Consider the following 23,620-nt stretch of genomic DNA (forward strand, 5'->3'; position numbering starts at 1 on the left):
TTCATTAACTTCTTCTCCGCCTTTTCATGCCCACACCTCTCTCATCCTCTCTATTTCTTACGTTCTCATGTTTCATAATGGCTTTATGAAAGCAAGGTTTCCTGCTTATATGTCTTTTTAAATTTAAATACATGGCATGCCTATGCATTAAACATGACAAAAGCAATTATTTGATTTCAGCCTCAGGATATTTCTCTATCCCTCACACAAACCCCCTATGACTCTAGTGTCCCTAGACTTACTCAACTATAAATCTATCTACCTATCTACCGGTCTGTTCTCACACCATTTTTTTCTTTTCTTTTTTTGACATGCTGATGCTTAGATGTTCTCCATGTTCCTGTGATAGATTTGTACCTTCTGAAGCATGCTGAGAGACATCTTAACATATGAACTGTCAGAGCAAAAGTCATTGCTCTCAAGAGAGGGGAAAAGACTGTGTTCACCACAGGCTTGGTCGAGATTAAAGAACAAGGTGTCAATCATAAACTCTGGTATTTCCAGGGCTCCATGAAACATGAAAGAACAACTGTTTTCTGATGGCTTGGTAATATTTAATGTTGACTGCAAGTATGATTTAAGAATTTATGTTCTGTCATGCTGTCGTTGCCAACACACACGATGAAGACGAAAGGAGTTTTCCAAAATATAAATTCTTTATTAAACAAAACAAAACATTCAGGAGATCGCTTGGAGAACAATAAGAGCAACACAAACCACACATAATGCAAATGAGAACCAACAAAGAGAAACTGAAACACGGGGAGTATATATACCTGATTCAAACAGAGGAAACTAGATGAGGAACAGGTGAACATAATCAAATAATCAATAAGTAACCATAGAAACAAACTAGCAACATGGATCTGGGGCTTGGCAGATTGAGCTGATGGAAGCGAGGACAACGGTGGAGCCAGAGGGAAGGAGGAGCCCGATGGAGCTGAAGGGGTGAAGGGATGAGTCATAGCTGCAGGTGCAGAAGTCCACAGCACAACCAGGGTGATGACTAACCAAGGTGTAGCCGAAGGGATGATGAACCATGGTAGAGCCAAGAAAGTGTGGTGCTAAGGAGGAGACGATTGATTAACAGGCCGAGGTGGAGTCTAGGGCTCAAAGCCCTGGGGTGGAGCAAGGGAATCCTCACACCAAGGCGAAGTTTGAGACAGACCCAAGGTGGATCTGAGTAGCTGGGCAGAGCAATCAAAGGAGGAGCCAAGGAGCTGAAGGGAGCAAGTGAAGGCAGGACTGAGGAACATTATGGAATCTACAGAGGAAGAGGGAGTGGGAGGCTGGGAAGCTCAACAAGGAAGCTTGGGACCTGGATGGGACCAGCAGAGACAAAGGATACCGGAGACTGGGCAGAACCAGTGGCGTCAAAGGACACAGGTGGCTGGATGGGACCAGCAGCAACAAAAGAGAAAGAGAGCTGGACGGGACCAGCGGAGACTGGAGGCATTGAGAACTGACATATTCAATGTCATCATATATTCCCATAGGGACCAGATCCAGAAACCCTTTCTCAGTTGTGGGCAAGGCTCCACTCAATGCCATTGATGCCCATTAACACTCCCACAGGGATGTACGTTGGTGCCAGCTCTTGCCAGATCTCACCCACGGTGGAAGAGGAGCAACTGACAAGATGGCCGCAAAGCCTGTGTCTTCTGACAAGATGGCCGCCATAACAGAGTCTTCAGCCAAGATGGATGCCAAGCCAGAGTTTCTTCACATCATGCCTGCCAGGCCAGAGACTGTTCACCTCATGCCTGCCCAGCCAGAGACTGTTCACGTCATGCCTGCCCAGCCAGAGACTGTTCACGTCATGCCTGCCAAGTCTGAGCCTGTTCACTTCATGCCTGCCACACCTGAGTCTCTTCACATGATGGCCACCACGCCTGAGCCCTCAGCCAAGATGGCCGCCACGCCACAGCCTCTCCACGTCATGGCCACCACGCCAGAGCCTCTCCACGTCAATGGTGCCACGCCTGAGCCTCTCCACGTCATTGGCGCCATGCCTGAGCCTCCAGCGATCATTGTCGCCCCGCCAGAGCCTCCTTACATTATGCCTGCCATGACAGAGTCTCCAGCTATCATGGTCATCTCACCAGAGCCCCCTCCATGCTCCATGGCCCAGGTCCGCCCATGCTCCACGACCCAGGTCCACCCATGCTCCATGGTCCTGGTCCGTATCTGCTCCATGACCCAGGCCCACCATTGCCATGCCGTGGTCCAGGTCCTGTCCCCCTGCATGGGCCTGGCCCTCCATCCCTCCCCCAAGACCGCCTCCGCTCCACCACCCTCCAGGAATATGTCTTGTTATGGTTTATGTTGGCTGTCGAGAGTCACCCTTAGAGGGGGGGATTCTGTAATGTCTTGTTTTGGTGTTAAGTTTCATGTTCATGTTTCATATTTTATTTTGATGTTTATGCTTCATGTTTCATTGCCATGTTTGTTATGTTTGCCATGCGCTCCCATGTCATGTGATTCCCTTGCTCCTCATGTGATCTTACCTTGTGCCCCCTTGTGAATGTCAAGTTGTCATTGGTTGTTTTAGTCATTGGGTTTCCTTGTTTTGTTTTCTGATTGGGTCATTGTCTTGATTGTTCCTTGTTTGTCATTAGTTTCTTTGTATAAATAGCCCTCATGTTTCTTTGTTCTCTTGTCTAGCTTTGTTCGTTTAACCCATTGTTTGGTAAGTCCATGTTAGCAAAGTCATGCAAAGCCAAGTCTTTGTTTTATGTTTGATTATGTTTGGGAAATAAAGCTGCACATGGGTTAAAAATTACTTGCCTGCAGTGGACATTTGTTACATATGCTTGGTAGGCTAGGTCCAGGAATGTCCTCAATGGTAAGGTCATGTAGAGTGAGGAGGAGGAGGCAAACAAACAAATAATAAATTAAAAGTAAGCGGCAGCCCCTTACGGATGTCTGCCACATAAATGAAAACAAAACAACAACATAAAGTCCCAGGCCTGGTCCTCTCTTATCCTTTGCTGTCATCATTCCTCCTTTTATCCTTCCGGAGCTCCACCATGGGACTCGAGACCAGTGTGACTCACAGGTGTCGCTTGCAACAATTGCTCCACCAGCCTCGCTCCGCTCCCATGGCTCTCTGCCTCGCCTTGCTTTTCACAATAAAGTCTTTATTAAATAAAACTACACACTCAGGAAGAACAATAAGACCAACGCAAACCACACACAATGCAAACGAGAGGTGATAAAGACTAAGTGAAACTGAGTGTATATACCTGACACAAACAAAGGAAACTAGATGAGGAACAGGTGAACATAATCAAATAATCAATAAGTAACCATAGAAACAAACTAGCAAGGGGAACACAAACATAACATGTTCTCTGTAAAGTATATTTGTCATGTTATAGCAAATGAAGATGATGATTATAAAAATAACACAAAGTTTAATAAATAACTCAGAATAAAATGCCAACATATACCAGACAACTGAGAACTGAAAAGACTGCAACTAAACACATGGTAAATGAGAGTAAAATGACAAACACCTGTGCAGATCAAATGAATCACCATGACAACTGATAAGTGGTGGAAAAGCTAGACAAAGGAAATCAGGAAACTAATGAAAACAAACTAAAAGTCAATGAAAATAAATCTAATACAAAAATAACTGAATGTCTGTGACATAATGCCCCTCGCAGAAGGGGCGACCTTGCGCCATAATAAAAAAAAAAAAAAAAAAAAAAACAGAGGTGAGGGAGGAAGGTGGGGGCTTTGGAGGAGGATGAGGAGATGGTGAAGGGCTGGTAAAAGGAGCAGGTGAAGGGATGGTGAGAGCAGGAAGCAGAAACCAGGGAGGAGCCGATGGTGGATGTAGAAGACGTAGGACAACAGCCCATGGCAGAGTCGACGGAGAGAGAAGCCATGATGGTGAGCGTCCAAGGTGGAACCTGAGTGCCTGAGGACTGAGGCGGAGCCAGTGTGACCGAGGAACTTGCTGAAGCTCTAGGGGTGAAGAGATGTAGCGCAACAGAAGGCGCAAGTCCGTGGCACGGGTAGGATGACAACTGATCAAGGTGGAGCCGGAGGGACAAGGGAACCCAGTGGAGCCGTAAGGCCGAGGATCTCTGGTGGAGCTGAGGGTGGAAGGAGCCAAGGCGAAGCCGACAGGTCGACGGGCCGAGGTGCAGCAATAATCCCTCTGGGACAGCGGTTGCCAGCTTACACCCCGGTCAGACTCACAATGGGGCTTTAGTTCTGGGGCGTATGTTTGCGCTGTCATCACAGGCTCTGTATCCACGGTAGGCGGAAGCTCTCCACCTGCGGGGGCCTCTGGCATAGTTGTCGCCGTGGTGAGGGGTGATGGTGGGCTGAGCTCTGGGTCTGGTTGTGCGATGTCTGTGAGGTGTGGCTGGACAAGGCTGCTGTCATCCTCTGCTTCGCCCAATGTGAATGCGGATCATTAAGCCACAGTGCAAAGTTGATGTAAGGCTCCAGTGTCCAGCAGGGATCACCGTGGGGCATGATAAAGTGGAGATCTTCGTCCAGACCACACCGAAAGTGTGCATAGCACAGACAATACCAGACAACTGTAATCTGGTAAACTGAAAAATGTCTGATAAACTGTACCAGACATCATGTAATGTAATATAATATAATACTTTAAACATTCATATTATTTATTCCAGTTTTGCAAATGAGAAGGACACAGAATGCTGTGTTAAGCACTTCTGAGCATGAGATGAGCAGATCATATGTCTTGCATGTGTGCTTGATCTAAGGACAAACTGATCTAGGGCACTGAAGTTATCAGTTTGCAAACAAAAGGCGCATTTGGTTCTCTATTTTGACTGAACAACCCAACATTCCTGGAGGAAGTATAAATTTTTACATTATCAAGAACTTTTTAAATAAAGAAATGCACATGTACGTATATAACAGGGGGTGTGTACGGCTTACTTCTTTACCACAACTAATGAAGAATTACTGTCTTTATTCAAAAATACTTGGATTGAGGATATGATCAAACAATAAACTGATGATGAGATATCTGACCTTGAACAAAAGCCAGTAAAGGCTGACTGTGAGGTTAGATCTACTATCTAACCCTTTCATGAATGGAGTTGCCTTAAGGGGAAGGGAATGTAAATGTTATGTATTATTACATTTCAATATGATTTGGATAAACCTATGCTTGATATTTTCCCGGAATGTGCCTTTGAAAATGGAATATGCCTTTGGGAATGTCACATGCATGGACTAAACAGCATATCTATCATCTAATTTGGAAGATATCAGTGAGCTTCTTTTAAATTTAGCTGTGTAGTCAATAAATGCGGGTTATGATAGCTCAGATGAGACCTTTAGTTATGTTTTTTTGGAAGGACAAATACAGGAACAATGGAAGGATGTTGTGGATGAATGCTCAGTGTCTGCCTGTTTGGTGACATTAGGGCAAATACCATCACATTTGTCTTCAGATGACTCTTATCTTTATTGTCCTTTAGTGTCTGCTTTTGTGTTTCTTGAAAAATGCTTGTCAAAGCAAATCATTTATGCTTTGGTTTTGTCCTGTATTTCACCACACAGCAAGGTTTTCATCTAATTAAGTTTCACTCTTACTCACTGGTGGAAATGATACAAGCCACTTTTGACCTGAGAAAATAAGTTGATTTGTTCAACCTGTAAAAGAACATACTGTTTGAGTCAAAGCTCATTTTTAATGTTATGCAAGGCTGCATTTATTTGACCAAATACAGTAAAACAGTAATATTGTGAAATTTTATTAACAATTTTAAAAAGCTGTTTTCTATCTTACTTTTAAAATGTAATTTATTCCTGTGATGGCAAAGCTGGATTTTCAGCATCATTACTCCAGTCTTCAGTGTCACATGATCCTTCAGAAATCATTCTAATATGTTCATTTGGTGCTCAAGAAACATTTCTAATTAATATCAATGTTGAAAACATATTTTTTTGGAAACCACAATACATTTTTTTAGGATTCTTTGATGAATAGAAAGTTTAAAAGTATTTATTTTAAACAGAAACCTTTTTATAACATTATAAATGTCTTTACTGTCAATTTAGATCAATTTAATGCATCTTCACTGATTAAAAATTTTAATTTCTTTAAAAAAAAACATTATTTTTTACCCCTAACTTTTAAACTGTAATATAGCTCAATGAAAGAGAAAGTTATTTCATCATACTATTTAAAGTAAAAATCTAATCTAATACCACAAAACATCCCAGAATTTATTAAACTGTGCTGTTGTTTTCCCATCAGAAATGATGTTACTTCCTGGAGGATAATGTCATGTTTTTTGTTAGGTAAAGTCATACTATAAAAGACTAACAGGAGGAAAAGTGACATTGAGGAGAAAAGTGAAATTGATAACCAATTAAAACAATATTCCCTAGAACATTTTGAAACCAAATTTTTAATTTAATATTTTATCCAATAAAATACACTGTATGATGTGAACATCTGTTATAGCTGATATAACCTCTTTCAAAACTGACAGCAGTGATGATAAACTCTTCAAACCAACTGAAGAATGTGTGGCAGGAATGGAGGGAGAGAGAAAGAGAAAAAGAGAGAAAGATAGTGATAAAATCTGTAGCTCCTGCTGAGGAAGGCGTCTTCAGCGTGACTGTAACAGCAGGAGATCACATCTCGCATTCCATTTCACAACCTTTCTCAATAGAAACGCTGCAAGACAAGCAAGTTTCTAAACATGCACAGACTGGGACATAGAGACAAAAACATCAAAAATAAGAACCAGGGAACGTCTTCAGTCAATGTTTATTTGGATGAATGCGCCATAGTAATGAAGATGTTCCACGGCTGTTCATCAGTCCTGGGGTTTTGTAACAGCTTCCATAACGGGTACATAACGGGACAAAAAATGAGGATGGCCAAAAGGGGCAAACATTTTAAGAGATATTACACATTTATCCCATCCATCCTGACCTTTGGTTTGCCTCATATGCGTCTCATATGTGTGTTTGGATTCTGATGTTCTGAGAGGTGAAAGAAGTGTTGCCAACTAAAAACACTCCAGTTGTTTTTGGTTTATTGGGTGTTCACATTATTCACACATTGTAGGACACTAATAATAACATGTGAAACCAGTTCATAATGCATCTTTTGAAGATTATAGCAACAACAATATCTAATGTCTTATACATGGTGATTATAGTAATGGAAAATCTAAATGGATTTCTTGGATATATGGTTTTTGTTTACACATTACACAGATTAATTGTTTTATGTAACTATAAATATATTTTATATAACTTTTTTATATAAATATATTTTATAACTATAAGGTTTTATAACTTTTTTGGTGCAGAAGTCCAAAGGGTGTGTCTTTTTGAATTACTCCTCTTTTCAAAGCTATTAATACACATTCAGCTAAAACTAAAACCAAATGTCATGGTCAATAAAACCCACAATGTGTTGCTCAAGGGAATGCTGCATTGTCTATTTTTTTCTCTGTCTGAGCTAGTTTGTAAAAGACATTATAAACCCATTTGTTCTGGTGTTGCAAAACACTACTGACAGAAGACAATACATTTGCTGATCGAAGAACAGCCTCCTATCTTAATTCACTTACGGATCGTGGGAAAATAAATGTGCAAATAAATTCCTACTGAAGTCAGACTTCAGAATGAGTTCAATATCAGCCCTGGCCTCTGACCTTATGGCACAAGAAGTGTGCTTGATTGTATTGAATGTGCACTTGTAGAGTATTTCAAATCTTAAAAGTGTATTTAATATAATATTATATTATAATAATATAATAATATAATATTAATGAAATTAAAGACCACTTAAGTGTACTTACAGTACACTATCATGACCATGCTTCTTAAAACACTTTAAATACACTTTTAAAAAGTGCACTTTATAATGTCAAGTTTTATTTTTTTTATTAATCAGTAATTCAGTAAGATTTGTTGACTAACATACTAAAGCACATGTAAAGTAATTTTGATATATAGTGTATAGTGTGACTACATTTAAAGTTAATATAGTTTAAATATACTAAATTGCAACTTCATCATAACAAAAGTGTAATAATATAATACATGACACAAATTTCAATAGAAATGACATTATAGTATATTTTAGTTTTCCATAAATGCTTGTCAGTACATTCAGCAGTAACTTTAACCATATTTCAAAGACAATTATGAAATTACATATAAATATGTACTTAAAGGGATAGTTCACCCAAAAATAAAAATTATCCCATGATTTACTCACCCTCAAACCATCTTAGGGTGTATATGACTATCTTCTTTCAAAAGAACACAATCGGAGATATATTTAAAAACTCCTCGCTCTACCAAGCTTTATAACAGTAGTAAAAGGGGGGGCCTGTTTTGAAGCCCCCCCCCCCAAAAAATTAATTCATCCATCATAAATATAATCCATACGGCTCCAGAGGGTTAAAAAAGGCCTTCTGAACTGAAACAATGGGTTTTTGTTAGGAAAATATCCATATTTAAAACTTTATAAATTGAAATAACTAGCTTCCAGCAGACAACGGTAGCAATACTGCACAAGTCGACTTTAAGCACCAAATGAGTAACCCCTGAAGCGATGTATGATGCAGGATGTAGGAGTAGCGTAAGCTCAGACACCTTTTGCGGTTTAAACAAATAGGACTGGGCAACAAATTGAAGCTCATACATCAAAATCCTCCGACAGTTCTCTTTAAAATTTCTCGCTTTAGACTTTAATTCATGATCGGTGTTTTGTTTCGCTCTATCCTCTGCGCTTCCATTTTCGTCATTGCGTCATGCGTCGGGTCAGGGGTTACTCTTCCACTGCAAATCGATGTGTACGGCTGTCTGACAGAAGCTAGTTATTATACTTCAGTTTTAAATATGGATATTTTTATTACAAAAAAAAAAAAAAAAAACGCTTCAGAAGGTCTTTATTAACCACCTGGAGCTGTATGGATTATATTTATGATGGATGGATGCATTTTTTTGGGCTTCAAAACAGGCCCCCCATTCACTACCATTTTAAAGCTTGGTAGAGCCAGGATATTTTTAAATATATCTCTGATTGTGTTCGTCCTAAAGAAAATATTCATATGGCTTGAGGGTGAGTAAATCATGGGATAATTTTCATTTTTGGGTGAACTTTCCCTTTAAGTCCTATACTTGTGCGTCAACAAAATGCTCTTAAATTCAACTAATTGCATTTACTATCAATTTAAACTATAATACATTTTAATTGAATTGTAAATACATGCAAGTGTGAGTCCGAAAACATTACATTCAGTTTGTATTTAAGGATATTCTTTTAAATTATATTATTCCATAACAAGTTCTCTTTTTAAAAGTATGCTAAAGTCTACTACTTTTTCACAAGAGAATCTGTAACTTAGGTTACCTGCTATTAATGTGACAGATCATGTAGCCAATATGTTGTAGTGTATGTGTGATAGCAATAAGATTTTAGGATAATAGAAAACCCAGGTTTGTCAGATTGCTCGAGCAAAGCCAATGCGATTGTTTCCCCGATCAAACTCTGTATAGTATCGAGCTATGAAGTTTGCACCCAGTATCCAGATGGGACCAGTAGGGGGCGGCACATCCAACGCTTTGAACGTGACAGTGCAGATGTCCTCCCCGAACTCTGACTGCTGTAAGGAGAAGAAAGAGAGACATTAGAAAAGCTAATGCAAGTCCATATAGCTGTAACATAGACTGATGAATCTCGAAACAGATGCTGCACTTTAGAAGCCATCTGGAAAACCACATGCAAATACAACATGAGGCATTTTGAATTTAATGAAAAAAGTCATTCCACTTAGTGAAATCAATCCCAGACTTTAATGCTAAATGAAATGCCAGATTGACAGTGTAGTACAGAGTCAGCAATAATGAAAACAACACTTCAGTCAAAGCTTAAGTGAATTTAGGGCACCTCTAGACTCTTTTTCTGCTGTGCCCCAGTAAAACATCATCTGAGAGTAATTGTGAAGATACCACAACATCAGCTTGGCCTCTACCTGGGTCACAATCATGTGAGGCAAGGGAGTTTTTAAAATTTTCATGGCACCAGGTCAATATCACATTTACACAGTAATGCTGCAAAGAAATAAAACTTGTAAAACAATTAGTTCCTGTCCTTGATTCTGATTGGTCAATATTCACGATAAAAACACAGCTATGACCGCTTCACCCAACGGTTCTGTGTATCACTACACAACACCCTTAGCAACCACTCTTAGCGATGTAAACATATGTTTGTTCTCATTGATATTGTTCATTGAAGCTTACTGTATTATGTAGAACTAGAAGAGTATTATGAGAAAGAGATCGAGTGAGTTTATTACCTGCATTCAGATTTAGCATTTTCCTTCAGGTCAGTCCTACTGTATGTTCATAATAAAAAATCTGATTAAAAGTCTGATGTATTATCTTGTCCTTTTAACAGTTAAGGGGTTTTCCCGTGACTGACAGCGCTAGTCAAAGCGTTTGCGTCTTGTTCCGTGTTCATAACAATTCAGTCTTTTCAATGTAATAAAAGTCTTCGCTACTGACTGACACACTCATAAAACAGTCTTTGCCGCCGTCTAATGGTGTAATAATGTAACTTCTGTTGCTGTTGACGGTCAAGGACCATTTTTTCCGGCAACATGTCGTTCCAAACCCGTAAGACCTCCTACACTCCTACACTGTTAGACACAGTGCAGCGTTTCCAGGTTCTACGTCAGAACACTGACTCATTATTGGCTGGCTCCTGTGTCAGCATCACAAGAATATAGAATGCCCTAGTCACAATACTGAGCCGGAGTTCTGACGTACAAACTGGAAGCACTGAACGTAAACAGCGTAGGAGAATGACACAGAACGTCACTTCATAAAATTAAGGTTGAACCACTGCAGTCACATAGACTATTTTAACGATGTCTTTACTACCTTTCTGGACCTTGAAAGTGTTGATTATATTGCTGTCTATGGACGAGTCAGATACCTCTCGGATTTCATCAAAAATATCTTAATTTGTGTTCCAAAGATGAATGAAGGTCTTACGGGTGTGGAACGAAAAGAGGGTGAATAATTAATGACAGAATTTTCATTTTTTGGGTGAACTAGCCCTTTAATCAATGGTATGTTGGTAAAAGGGGCGGACACTAACACACTCCATAAAAACCATCAGTGTAGACTCGCGCTTATGACCGCACATGTGCATTGACTGGTCCAGTCTGAAAAATGCAGATTTTTGTCATAATTTAAACATTTAAAAAACAACATTTATGAGACAGTTGTTGTCAGATTTCATTTGTAATTTCAAAATGTAATCAATGTAATTGTAAGCTTGGTGAACAGCTTTGGAGAATTTGATGTTTGATAAATTTGCATAACTGAAATAGCTGCCAGAAAGGCATTTCAAAGATGGCCACCAAGTGAAATTACTTGCCTTAAAGGGATTTTGCTTCTACTAACACCAAGTGGTGTGGATAAAGCCGGGTGCACACTGTACAATTTATAATAGTCCTTTACAACAGTTGATTGTCAGACTGTATTGATCCTCGCTATAAGCCATATGTCACACTGTGGGACCTCAGTTGTCATTCATTCAATTTCATTGGAGGTAAAATTTGATTGCAACAGTCATTAATTGGCTGTCAGTGAACATGTCAAACTAGCGATCAAAGACTTCAGATTTTGGCCTAAGATCAGAGGAATCTTTTAGGATTCTCAACATGTGTCTCAGACGACCAAATTGTGCCCAAAATTGTACAGTGCGAACCCGGCTTTAGGCTTCCCACAAAAGGCATGAAAGTCAACCATGATAAATTTATTCCACAAGCAAAATGAATGGCATGAGGTTACTGAGAAAAAAAGTAACATCTGGTCATGAGGTGATCCTCTTCATAAATAAATAAGCTTTATCAGGCTACTGATATAACTGTCTGCATCTCAAGTCAGTGTACATGAGGAGAAAATTAAAGCTTTTGATCACTTAGCACCAACAAATGTGAAATGTTAGTTAATATGCAACCCTTTATTTAAAATAAATACATATAAAGTCCTCACCCAGAGAATATAGTCCTCATCTGTGAGAGAATATTCCTGACCACCAAGATGAAAAACCACAGTGGGCAACAACTTGACCAGATTACAGCTTACAGTATACTGTCAACAGAGCAAGAGAGAGAGAGAGAGAGAGAGAATGATGGCTTTAAAACCACACAAAGACAGCAATCTTGCATCATTTTGCAAAACTGAAATGACACAAAACTTCACACTTGAAAGGAAAGAAACACACACATTTTACACATTAAATATTATTAACCACATCAGCGATGAAGAAAAAAAAAAAAAAAAAAAAAAAAAAAAAACAGCTTTCAATCATTCCATTTGCTCTTCAGACATTATTTATGAGGCACAGCCAAAATGATAGACCAAAGCAGCTGTTCCCATGGAGTTGTGCAACAGGAAAAGGAAACAGAACAATAAGAAACAGGTTTTAATGCTCAACTCATCTTGCATTGGCTATAGAAGTAGTTTCACAATAGCTTTTGTATATGAGATGTATACGGGATGCTATGTTTCATACATCGGCGCATGATCAATCATCCTAAATTGGTTTGCAGTGTGAAAGTGTTGAGTTTTATCATCATTTCTCTACTAACTTATAATCAATTGCCACTGCTGAGGTCCATCATGCATAATGCGCTCTCTGTTTGTATACAACTGGAACACATTGTTTATTTTATAGCTGTAGAGAAGTTTGAATGTTTGCCACTACTGCTGAGATTTAGAGTTTTCATAATATTGTTTTCAAAGCTTCAATTTTGGCTTCTTCAGTTTCCGTAGTTTCTATTGCTAAGCAATGGATTCATATTTTTGGTTCGGAAAAAAATAATTCCCTCTTTCAATAGTTTAATCTCTCAAACCCATTTTCTTATTATTAACAGATTATATGTATGCCTTTTTTAAATAAGGCCAGATTTTTAAGGAATTTCCATAAGGTTAGCTAAACTGAACGTACCCCTCCTTCTGCCAGTTCAATGGCCCCGATTGTTTTCATCAGAATGGAAATGGAGGAGGCGGGGCCTGTGATGTAGGAGGAGCCTGTATCAATTACAGCAGAACAGCCGTCCATGCAAAACAGCATATCTGCCCCCACAGACACCCTGCAGAGGAACAAAGTATTACTGTGGTAATTAAAAAAAAAAAAAAAAAAAAAAAAAAAGAGACTGCAATGCATTATTTGCCAAAAAAAAAAAAAAAAAAATCACTTTAACCTCAAAGATACCTGTGTAATTGGGTAGTTTACCCACTTTTGGGGAGGCTTAAATCTATTATTATGTGTTATTATTGGCTTGAAATATAATGCACAAGTTATACAGATACTTCTGTGATACTTTTATTGTGCTTTTGTGTCTTTTTTAAGCTTTAAAGCTCCATTATCACAATAGCATGGAAAAGAGCAACCAGCACTGTCATCTTCAAAAATTCGCCTCTTGTGTTCCAAGGATGAAAAAGAAAAGTCATATGGATTTGGTACGACATAAGGATGGGCGTATGATTGAATTTTGGGTCGGCTATTCCTTTTAAAGGACACAGGGCAAGGATTGATTACCTCTCTGGAAATGGTTTGAGGTTCTGTTCAAAATTAAAAACGGATGGCTACCGGAAAACTTGTATAAACTGATATAGGATATCTATTACAACCAGGAGTATTTGTGAAAACTGTGATGTAAAGCAGATGTAGAACGGCAGAAAAAGCTAAATAGCAAGAAATCATTATTGTTCTTTAAAATTGATGATGATAATATCCTTACCCCTTCATGATGACCTCCCACTTGCCTTCCTCTTTGGTATTCATATAGTGGAAAGATCCAGTGTAGTAATTCGGGTCTGTGCCCCCCAGCACCAGCTCTCCACCAGGGATGTGTGTTGGGTCCCTTATAGATACATATACATACAAAGATATGCACTATAACAGACAGGCTTGCAACTGTATTATTTAGATACAAAATGACTGTGTACAGTGTGTTACAATGTACAGTGACAGCATAATAAGATATTCTGAAGAATGTTGGTAACCAAACTGTTTTGGTTACCATTGCCTTCCCATTGTATGAAAAAAAAAAAATACTGAGATATTTCTCAAATTATCACCTTTAATGTTACACAGAAGAAAGGAAGACATACAAGATTGAAACCACATGAGGGAGAGTAAATGATGACAGAATTTTCATTTATGAGTGAACTATCACTTTAATACCCATTTAAAGCCCACTAATCTCATGGCATTATTAATGCAATTGTAATTGCAGTGTAAATGCATTCATGCCACCTCTGAGCTGCAACAAACGGTCTGTAAATATATCTAAATGCCAATTCAGATGCAGCTTCTGATTGGCTGAGAGGTCTTTCCAGCCATGGCAATATTCTACCAGCATCGCCACGGGAACCGTTTCACCATTTGAATCACTCCTCTGTCAGCATTCTCACAGCGAGTGTTATGGTGGATGACCATACCTGCCATATTTTTATTGATACTACTGTTATTTTGTAACGGAATGTATAGTTTTAAGAGTTTTTTTAGGCGAGAATGTAGTTGTTTAGACCTCAGATATGCGATTTATATGTAAACATAGCGCCTATTTGAAAATTTGTTTAGGTGCTTTCAGAGATGTGAGCTCCAGGCTGTCAGCGACCGTTCAGCGCTCATATAGCCGCAGAGAACAGATTCATCTCGGCCAGTCCTTCAGGAATTTGCTGCTGGCTCTTATGTAGATAGTGTTTAAACATGAGGTATAATTTGTTTTGCGTATATCAAACAGGCAATCTTTGGTCTTATTAATCTATTACTTGTTCCAGAGCTAATAGATTTGGCTTATGGGCTATATTAAGTTTTATAACTTTATTTAAATTGAAATTAAATCCTGCACTAACAAGAGCGCTGCTTTTGTACATTTGACTGAACTGTTTGCTTGTGTTTATTTCCTATTTTACTTCTTATACTGTTATAATGGTTATTGTTGTTAATTTAAATATTATTGTTCAATGAATAATATTTTATATAACTAACATGCCATATTTTTTTGGTATTGGGAGAGTCTGTTATTGATTTTGACTTCAGTGAAAGTTACATTAATACACCATAAGATGGCAGTAAAGACTGTCTTTATGAATGAGTCCGTCAGTTGCAAAGATTTTTATATTGAAATGGACTGAAACAAAGGCATTGTTTTTACTTTAAACACCATCTTACGAGACAACTGACAAATGCATTGACTAGTGCTGTCATGAGAAATCCTCTTAAATGTTAAAAGGACAAAGATATCGCTTTCCTCAGCGGACATTCAAACTGATTTTGTGATTATGATTGACCTGAAGAATATCAGCTAGATGCAGGTAATGCACTCGCTTAGTTGATCTCTCTCTCATAATACTCTACATATTACAGTGAGTTTTATGAAGCGACTCAACGATCCTTCGTTACTAGTTCTAGACTAACGTTTAGAATTAGTAACGGAGGCTGGGGCTCAACTGTTAAACTGTAAACTTGAGATTTGAATCCGTGGCGGAAGGAAGTAGTTCCTCACAAAAAAGAACAAGACAATCCGTTATTGTTTCTTATTTATTTACACACTCGTGCCGTCAAATGCAATATCACACTTGTAGCTGTACGATATGGCTGTATATCAACACGCTGTGATTACCTACGGCCGAATAACAGCCGTGCACAGCTCTTGTGGCAATAAAAATGACAAGGTATTCAATCATGACATTTATTTGTCCCCCTTTTGCTCACCCTAAGAAATGCTGATGCTCACCTGCTGTAGTACACAGAGAAAACGTTCTCTTTTAGAACATGTTGAGACATGATGCGATCAAACACTGGTGTAATTCCATCAATGGCTGCATCTGGATAGCCCATCCCCAACACTCCGTCAAACTTGGCAAAGATGAACGGGATCGCAGGAAGAGCTGTGGCCTCTGCAAAAACCTGCACCACCGGGATACCACCGACCTAAAGATGTTAGAGGTCAAGGGTCAAACAACTCAGTCAAGTACTGTGTGCAAATTACGGTTTTGGTTTTCCAATTGTATTATAATACTACGGTCAATTATATATTTCATCTATATATATCTCACGAACCTTAGCTATTTTCATCAAGGTATTCCCTTTAAACTCATTTCTTTTTTTGTTACTCACTATAACCACGTCCTCACTCAGAAATCCCCGGACGTTTCCAGAAGCATACTGGATGGAGAATCCTGTGCCGTTGTAAATATGCGTGTGGGATTTGGAAGCGTCGTACCTGTTGTGTGTGACTGAGAGACATATGGAGAAAGGAAGACTGAGCTGTTGGACAAAAATGCAGGTTTTGTTTTTCATTGTAAAAAGTACAGGTAGATAATACAATGACTTTTTAAGATTTTAGATTTGTATGCTTTAAACAAATCACTCACAGCAGGCTGTGTATAAAGGAGAACAGCTATGTGAGGGAACCCAGAGGTTGGCAGAACCCGTGTCAAACACAACATTGAACATCTGAGCTGGTGAACCAATACTAATCTCACCAAAGTATTGAGTCTGAAAAACAAGAGAGACATAGACAGTAGAATTACAGTTATAAAACATGCTCAAAATTGAGGATATTTTCCATTTTTAACTCTGATTTACATCTAAGTAGTTGATCAGAGGTGTTGGAGCTGTGCCGTTAGTGGGTGATGGTTCATCATATTTTGGCATAATCTCAGAAAACACTTGAGCTGGTGTGACATCCATCTCCTTGAGGGTTTCTCGTATGGATGGCATTTTCTTCAGTTTTACCCTGAGAAGTGAAGAGAGAAGTGTCTCGTGTTACATTTGTCATTTTTTACAACTGATAAAACAGCAATTACATGATACAGAGTAGTGCATTTTATCATTTTACCTGATTTTAAGATGAAATAAGCTTTTAAATAATTTTAAAAAGATACTCCCTATATGGCAAAGACAGATATTTTTGTATATGTTTTGTAACATTTCAAAATTAATACAGATTTAAAATATATTTTACATAAATATAGCCTATTTTCAATACATTTTATAGTTTTCCTCATATATTTTGCCTATTTGTATATACGCTCACTGGCCACTTTATATGGTACACCTGCTCAACTGCTCGTTAATGCAAATATCTAATCAGCCAATCACATGGCAGCAACTCAGTGCATTTAGGTCTGTAGACATGATCAAGACTATCTGTTGAATCAAACTGAGCATCGGAATGGGGAAGAAAGACGATTTAAGTGACTTTGAATAGGGCATGGATGTTGGTTTGAGTAATTCAGAAACTGCTGATCTACTGGGATTTTCACGCACAACCATCTTTAGGGTTTACAGAGGTCTGAAAAAAGAGAAAATATCCTGTGAGCAGCAGTTCTGTGGGTGAAAATGCCTTGTTGATGCCAGATGTCAGAGGAGAATGGCCAGACTGCTTCAAGCTGATAGAAAAACAACATTCAGATGGCAGGATCAGAATTTGGCGTAAACAACATGAAAGCATGAATCCATTCTGCCTTGTAAAACGGTTCAGACTGGTAGTGGTGTAATGGTGTGGAGGATATTTTCTTGGCACACTTTGGGCCTCTTAGTACCAACTAAGCATCGCTTAAACGCCACAGCCTGCCTGAGTATTGTTGCTGACTGTGTATCCATTTTCTGATGGCTAATTCCAGCAGGATAATAATGCTCCTTGTCACAAAGCTCAAATCATCTCAAACTGGTTTCCTGTACATGACAATGAGTTCACTGCAGTGAACTCATGTAGGGGTGAATTCAGGTTGATTGGGACACATTTTGCCATTGAGATGCCTGGGAAAAAGTGTCCCATTCAATCTGAATTCACCCTACTTAGTGGCCTCCACAGTCACCAGATCTCAAGCACATTTGGGATGTGGTGGAATGGAAGATTCGCATCATGGGTGTGCAGCCGACAAATCTGCAGCAAGTACATGATGCTATCAAGTCAATATAGACCGAAATCTCTGAGGAATGTTTCCAGCACCTCGTTGAATCAATGCGATGAAGAATTAAGGCAGTTCTGAAGGTCCAACACGGTACTAGCAAGGTGCACCTAATAAAGTGACCGATGAGTGTATTTATATCTAAATACAGTGGGTACGGAAAGTATTCAGACCCCCTTAAATTTTTCACTCTTTGTTATATTGCAGCCATTTGCTAAAATCATTTAAGTTCATTTTTTTCCTCATTAATGTACACACAGCACCCCATATTGACAGAAAAACACATAATTGTTGACATTTTTGCAGATTTATTAAAAAAGAAAAACTGAAATATCACATGGTCCTAAGTATTCAGACCCTTTGCTGTGACACTCATATATTTAACTCAGGTGCTGTCCATTTCTTCTGATCATCCTTGAGATGGTTCTACACCTTCATTTGAGTCCAGCTGTGTTTGATTATACTGAGTGGACTTGATTAGGAAAGCCACACACCTGTCTATATAAGACCTTACAGCTCACAGTGCATGTCAGAGCAAATGAGAATCATGAGGTCAAAGGAACTGCCTGAAGAGCTCAGAGACAGAATTGTGGCAAGGCACAGATCTGGCCAAGGTTACAAAAAAATTTCTGCTGCACTTAAGGTTCCTAAGAGCACAGTGGCCTCCATAATCCTTAAATGGAAGACGTTTGGGATGACCAGAACCCTTCCTAGAGTTGGCCGTCCGGCCAAATTGAGCTATCAGGGGAGAAGAGCCTTGGTGAGAGAGGTAAAGAAGAACCCAAAGATCACTGTGGCTGAGCTCCAGAGATGCAGTCGGGAGATGGGAGAAAGTTGTAGAAAGTCAACCATCACTGCAGCCCTCCACCAGTCGGGGCTTTATGGCAGAGTGGCCCGACGGAAGCCTCTCCTCAGTATTAGACACATGAAAACCTTCTCCAGAGTGCTCAGGACCTCAGACTGGGCCGAAGGTTTACCTTCCAACAAGACAATGACCCTAAGCACACAGCTAAAATAACGAAGAAGTGGCTTCACAACAACTCCGTGACTGTTCTTGAATGGCCCAGCCAGAGCCCTGACTTAAACCCAATTGAGCATCTCTGGAGAGACCTAGAAATGGCTGTCCACCAATGTTTACCATCCAACCTGACAGAACTGGAGAGGATCTGCAAGGAGGAATGGCAGAGGATCCCCAAATCCAGGTGTGAAAAACTTGTTGCATCTTTCCCAAAAAGACTCATGGCTGTATTAGATCAAAAGAGTGCTTCTACTAAATACTGAGCAAAGGGTCTGAATACTTAGGACCATGTGATATTTCAGTTTTTCTTTTTTAATAAATCTGCAAAAATGTCAACAATTCTGTGTTTTTCTGTCAATATGGGGTGCTGTGTGTACATTAATGAGGAAAAAAATGAACTTAAATGATTTTAGCAAATGGCTGCAATATAACAAAGAGTGAAAAATTTAAGGGGGTCTGAATACTTTCCGTACCCACTGTATATTTATATTATTTAGATATTGTCGAATATATATCAAAAATATATTTTCTTTAGCCACGCCATTTACAACAGATATTTAGCATATATTTTATATTGATTTAAACATTTGAGATAAAATAAATTTGTAATACCTGATTATTTTGGGGGTTTTAATGTATTTTTTATGCCAAAGGCCCCCAAATATGATGATTCCTTTTCAAAGGACTTCTTTCCTAAAATATAAAGGCAGCTATATATAGCTATATATTTTCATGTACAAAGACCCATTGATGTATGACATTTTATGATATTAAAGACAACATATTGATTCTCAAATTAAATAATTGGCTTTTATGTTGTTGTTGTATTAAAGTCAAAGCAAATTGTTTAAATATTACCTGGGGAAAAATTACTTTGAATTAAGTTGACAGAGTTTTTTTTTCCCCCACAAATTTTCCACAGATCCCCTAGCAGCTTCCCAGAAAACAGGGAATATTCAGATCTTTGGCTAATGCTCTGGCAAGGTTATTACCAAACATTATTCCAGTAACATTAATAGAATGTTCGTTTAATGTTATCTGGTCTTTAATAGCTAATGTTCTCAGAATGTTAGCACAAAAACATTATACATCATTCATGGAACATTTTTTTTTTTCTGAAATGTTTTATTTGGTTGTTCATCTAACTTTTTTTTTTTTTTTTAATGTTACTACTTGTTTCAGAACGTTGAGAGAACATTCAAATTAACATTGCCATAATGTTTGCAAAATGATAACATGGAATGTTCCCTTAATGTTCTTATAACCAAGAATTTTTTTTAAACATTTAAAAAACTGGACATTTTGAAAGTTTAAAGAACATTCAGAAATAATGTTTTCATTAATTAATGATAACGCTAGCAAAACGTTTTTATAACATATTTTTGTTAGCTGGGCTCTTACGGCCCACTTTTTTTGTAATAGTGTGCTTTATAACTTCTTTCTTCTGCATTATTTTAGTAAAACATGATAAAGTAGACATTTTGGTTTACAGAAGCTTGTACGATACAGAAAAGGAACTGCAAATATTGTCAAGAAGGAAGTCCCTCTCCACTGAGTGTATTCACTTACCTCCATAAGGCCTGTGCGCTGGTTGCTGAGAGTGACAGAACTAAAAGAGTCAAGCAGTGCACGTTCATTCTTACAGATGGATCGAATCACTTTAATAACCGGTGTAACTATGTGCCACACGTCCAATGCCCCGACTCCACAAACTTCTCTGCTATTGCTGTGCTTTATTTGAGAGACTTTCCTCTTTCCAGTGTTTTTATACTTTTTCTCCAATGCTCTGTACTGACCTTGACACAAACCTCTAGCTTCCTCTCTCCTCTCACCCCCCCCCCTTCTGATAAATGGTCCCTGAGCAGAGTGACCTCTCGGTCCAGGGGAACACATCACACACAGTGATTTAAGACCACTTCAATTAATAAAATCATCTTTGTGTGGGCCTGAAGGTTGTGGATGTATGGATAAAAATGTTGACCACAAACTGTGAACTGTGTATATCTTTAAAGAATATGGCACTTTAATTATTAAATAAGATCATTATAAATTAACATATTTATATATATAAAACAGTTAGTTCCTGTCCTTGATTCTGATTGGTCAATAGCTGTGTTTTATTCACGATAAAACACGGCTATGACCACTTCACCCACTACACAACACTTTTAGCAACCACTCTTAGCAACGTAAACTGTATGTTCTCATTGATATTGTTCATTGAAGCTTACTGTATTATGTAGAGGAGTATTGTGAGAAAGAGATTGAGTGAGCGAGTTTATTACCTGAATTCAGATTTAGCATTTTCCTTCAGGTCAGTCCTATGTTCATAATAAAAAATCTGTTTAAAAGTCCGATGTATTATCCTGTCCTTTTAACAGTTAAGGGGTTTTCCCGTGACTGACAGGGCTAGTGAAAGCATTTGTCAGTTGCGTCTTGTTCCGTGTTCACAACAATTCAGTCTTTTCAGTATAAAAGTCTTCGCTACTGACTGACACACTCATAAGGACCGTCTTTGCCGCCATCTAATGGCGTAATAATGTAACTTCTGTTGCTGTTCACGGTCAGGGACTATTTTTTCCAGCGGAAGGAAGGCTTTAGTGAAAGTTTACTTCATGAAAGTTGCATTGATACATATTTTTGGCTTTAATATTTGTATTGTGTGGTAACCGTTTTATAAATGTAATAATTAAATAATCACTGATTAATGTAATATCTCATTATACATACACACTACCATTCAAATGTTTGGGGTTGGTAAGATTTTTTTTTTAATGTTAAGTCTCTTATAGCTACTCACCAAGGTTGCATTTATTTGATCAACAATACAGTAAAACAGTAATACTGTGAAATACTATTATTTAAAATTTATTATATTTAATATTTAATTTTTTTCATGCGATGTAAAGGCTGAATTCTCAGCATCATTACTCTAGTCTTCAGTGTCACATGATCTTCAGAAATCATTATGATGATTTGCTGCTCAAGTAACAATTTTTTTTAAACAGTTGTGCTGCTTAAAATGTTTGGGGATTTTTTTTTTCAAGATTCTCTGATGAATAGAAAGTTCAAAAGAATAGGATTTATTTGAAATAGAAATATTTTGTAATATTATAAATGTCAAAAAAAGTATTATTTTATTTTTATTTTATATGTGTGGTCTTACATTTACATTAATAACAACATCTCTGCCATGAATGATACTGACGTTCTTGGTTTGTTTGTAAGGGCAGCTACTTGATGACCCTTGACCTTTAAACTTAGGGGCAGTGTGGAAGCCTAAAACTTGGTTTCCCACAGTAATGGGCAATGCCCAGTTTCTTTCCCTGAAATTCCCTCATGGGAAGCTCCACACATAGACGTCATCTTTTACATCTTCCTCTATTTTGCTGTTTATCTTCTTTGGGCTCAATATTTTAAGGTGTTTCAGTGAATGTGGAGCAGTTTGTAAGATAGTATAGTTGTTGGTTAGTCATTTTTGAAGGACTAGCACGTTTAGTCCTCACTAAAGACGATAAGCTAACCTGCACAATAATACTTTGCAGTATTATGACATTCAGTATAGTTGGGGAGGAGCACCAACCATGAAAACTGGCATCTTATTTAGGCTAGCAGCTGCCCAACAGATGCCTGTGGAGCTGCCCAAAGTGGCTAAAACATAAGTTAGACATAAAACACAATGTTAGATACCCACATATTTGGCCTCAGAGTTGGAGCTAAAACTTGCATAGCAGCTGCCATATAGCAATTGACACTACTGAAATTACATCTATATTTATATATATAAAAAAAATTGAGTGAACTTAATGCTGTTGGATGCCACTCTGATATGCACTTCTTAGCTAATATGATGAAGCCATCCCAATTGGTACTTGACACTTGCTGTCGCTATTCAGCTGAACAGCTGCTCATGTAAGAACTTTCGTCACGCTCATTACTCCTCCAACCTACTGATATACCCACATTTGGAGGCTATGTAGTGAATATCTGTTTGCACTTACCATCCTCAACCACCAGATGTCGTTTTAGTGTACTGGAAAGTGGAAAATAGACACACAGAGGGCATCACTGATATTATCAATTCTTTTTAGTCAAAAGGTGTCACTGCAAGAGAGAGGGAAAGTTTTTATTTTTTTATTAAAGTTTACAAGGTTGCATTAAAAAATAATAATGATATGCACAGAAAATAATTTATAATAAATAGACTACTGCAATATTCCATAAAAAACAAAAACAAAAAGAATTTTCAATTTTGATTTCATGGTGACAAGATAAATGTTGACTATTTTGGTCGCATGAACAATGTATAAATAACATCTCATTTTTAGACAGTTATTTGAGAAATGATGACAAAAAGTAGACATTTTTGTGGCCTTCTTTGCCAGTGCAGCTCATCAGTGCCAGTGGTAGGGAGGCCTAGATTTACTTTGTTGGTTGTTACTTAATTTAAGACACCCAATAAGGAAAACTGAGAAAAACAAATATTCGTTTAAAGCTTTCACGATTGTATCCTACGTGACAACTTAATCTTATTTCTATTCAGCGGCAGAACCACATCCGCTGTAACATGTTCACTGAAGCTGCGCGAGCGTGCGCTTTAAGACAGGCGGAAGTGGACGC

At 38.2% G+C, this 23,620-nt stretch overlaps 1 protein-coding gene across 2 annotated transcripts; it reads right to left on the bottom strand.

The window, feature by feature from the left end:
* Positions 1-9,067: 9,067 nt before the first annotated feature.
* Positions 9,068-20,751, bottom strand: ren (renin). 2 transcript variants are annotated; one of them, XM_051903246.1, is made up of 9 exons: positions 20,570-20,751; positions 16,655-16,805; positions 16,441-16,564; positions 16,184-16,302; positions 15,801-15,997; positions 13,797-13,919; positions 13,001-13,145; positions 12,043-12,141; positions 9,068-9,635 (listed from the first exon to the last, which is right to left on the bottom strand). In XM_051903246.1, exons 1-9 carry the CDS (start codon positions 20,635-20,637, stop codon positions 9,477-9,479), a joined length of 1,185 nt encoding a protein of 394 aa, XP_051759206.1. In that variant the 5' UTR covers positions 20,638-20,751; the 3' UTR covers positions 9,068-9,476. The 2 variants fall into 2 exon arrangements, with proteins under 2 accessions (XP_051759206.1, XP_051759205.1); XM_051903245.1 differs by having other exon boundaries at positions 9,068-9,638.
* Between the last annotated feature and the right edge of the window lie 2,869 nt (positions 20,752-23,620).

The sequence above is a fragment of the Ctenopharyngodon idella genome, chromosome 8, assembly GCF_019924925.1.
Source record: "Ctenopharyngodon idella isolate HZGC_01 chromosome 8, HZGC01, whole genome shotgun sequence".
NCBI lineage: Eukaryota > Metazoa > Chordata > Actinopteri > Cypriniformes > Xenocyprididae > Ctenopharyngodon > Ctenopharyngodon idella.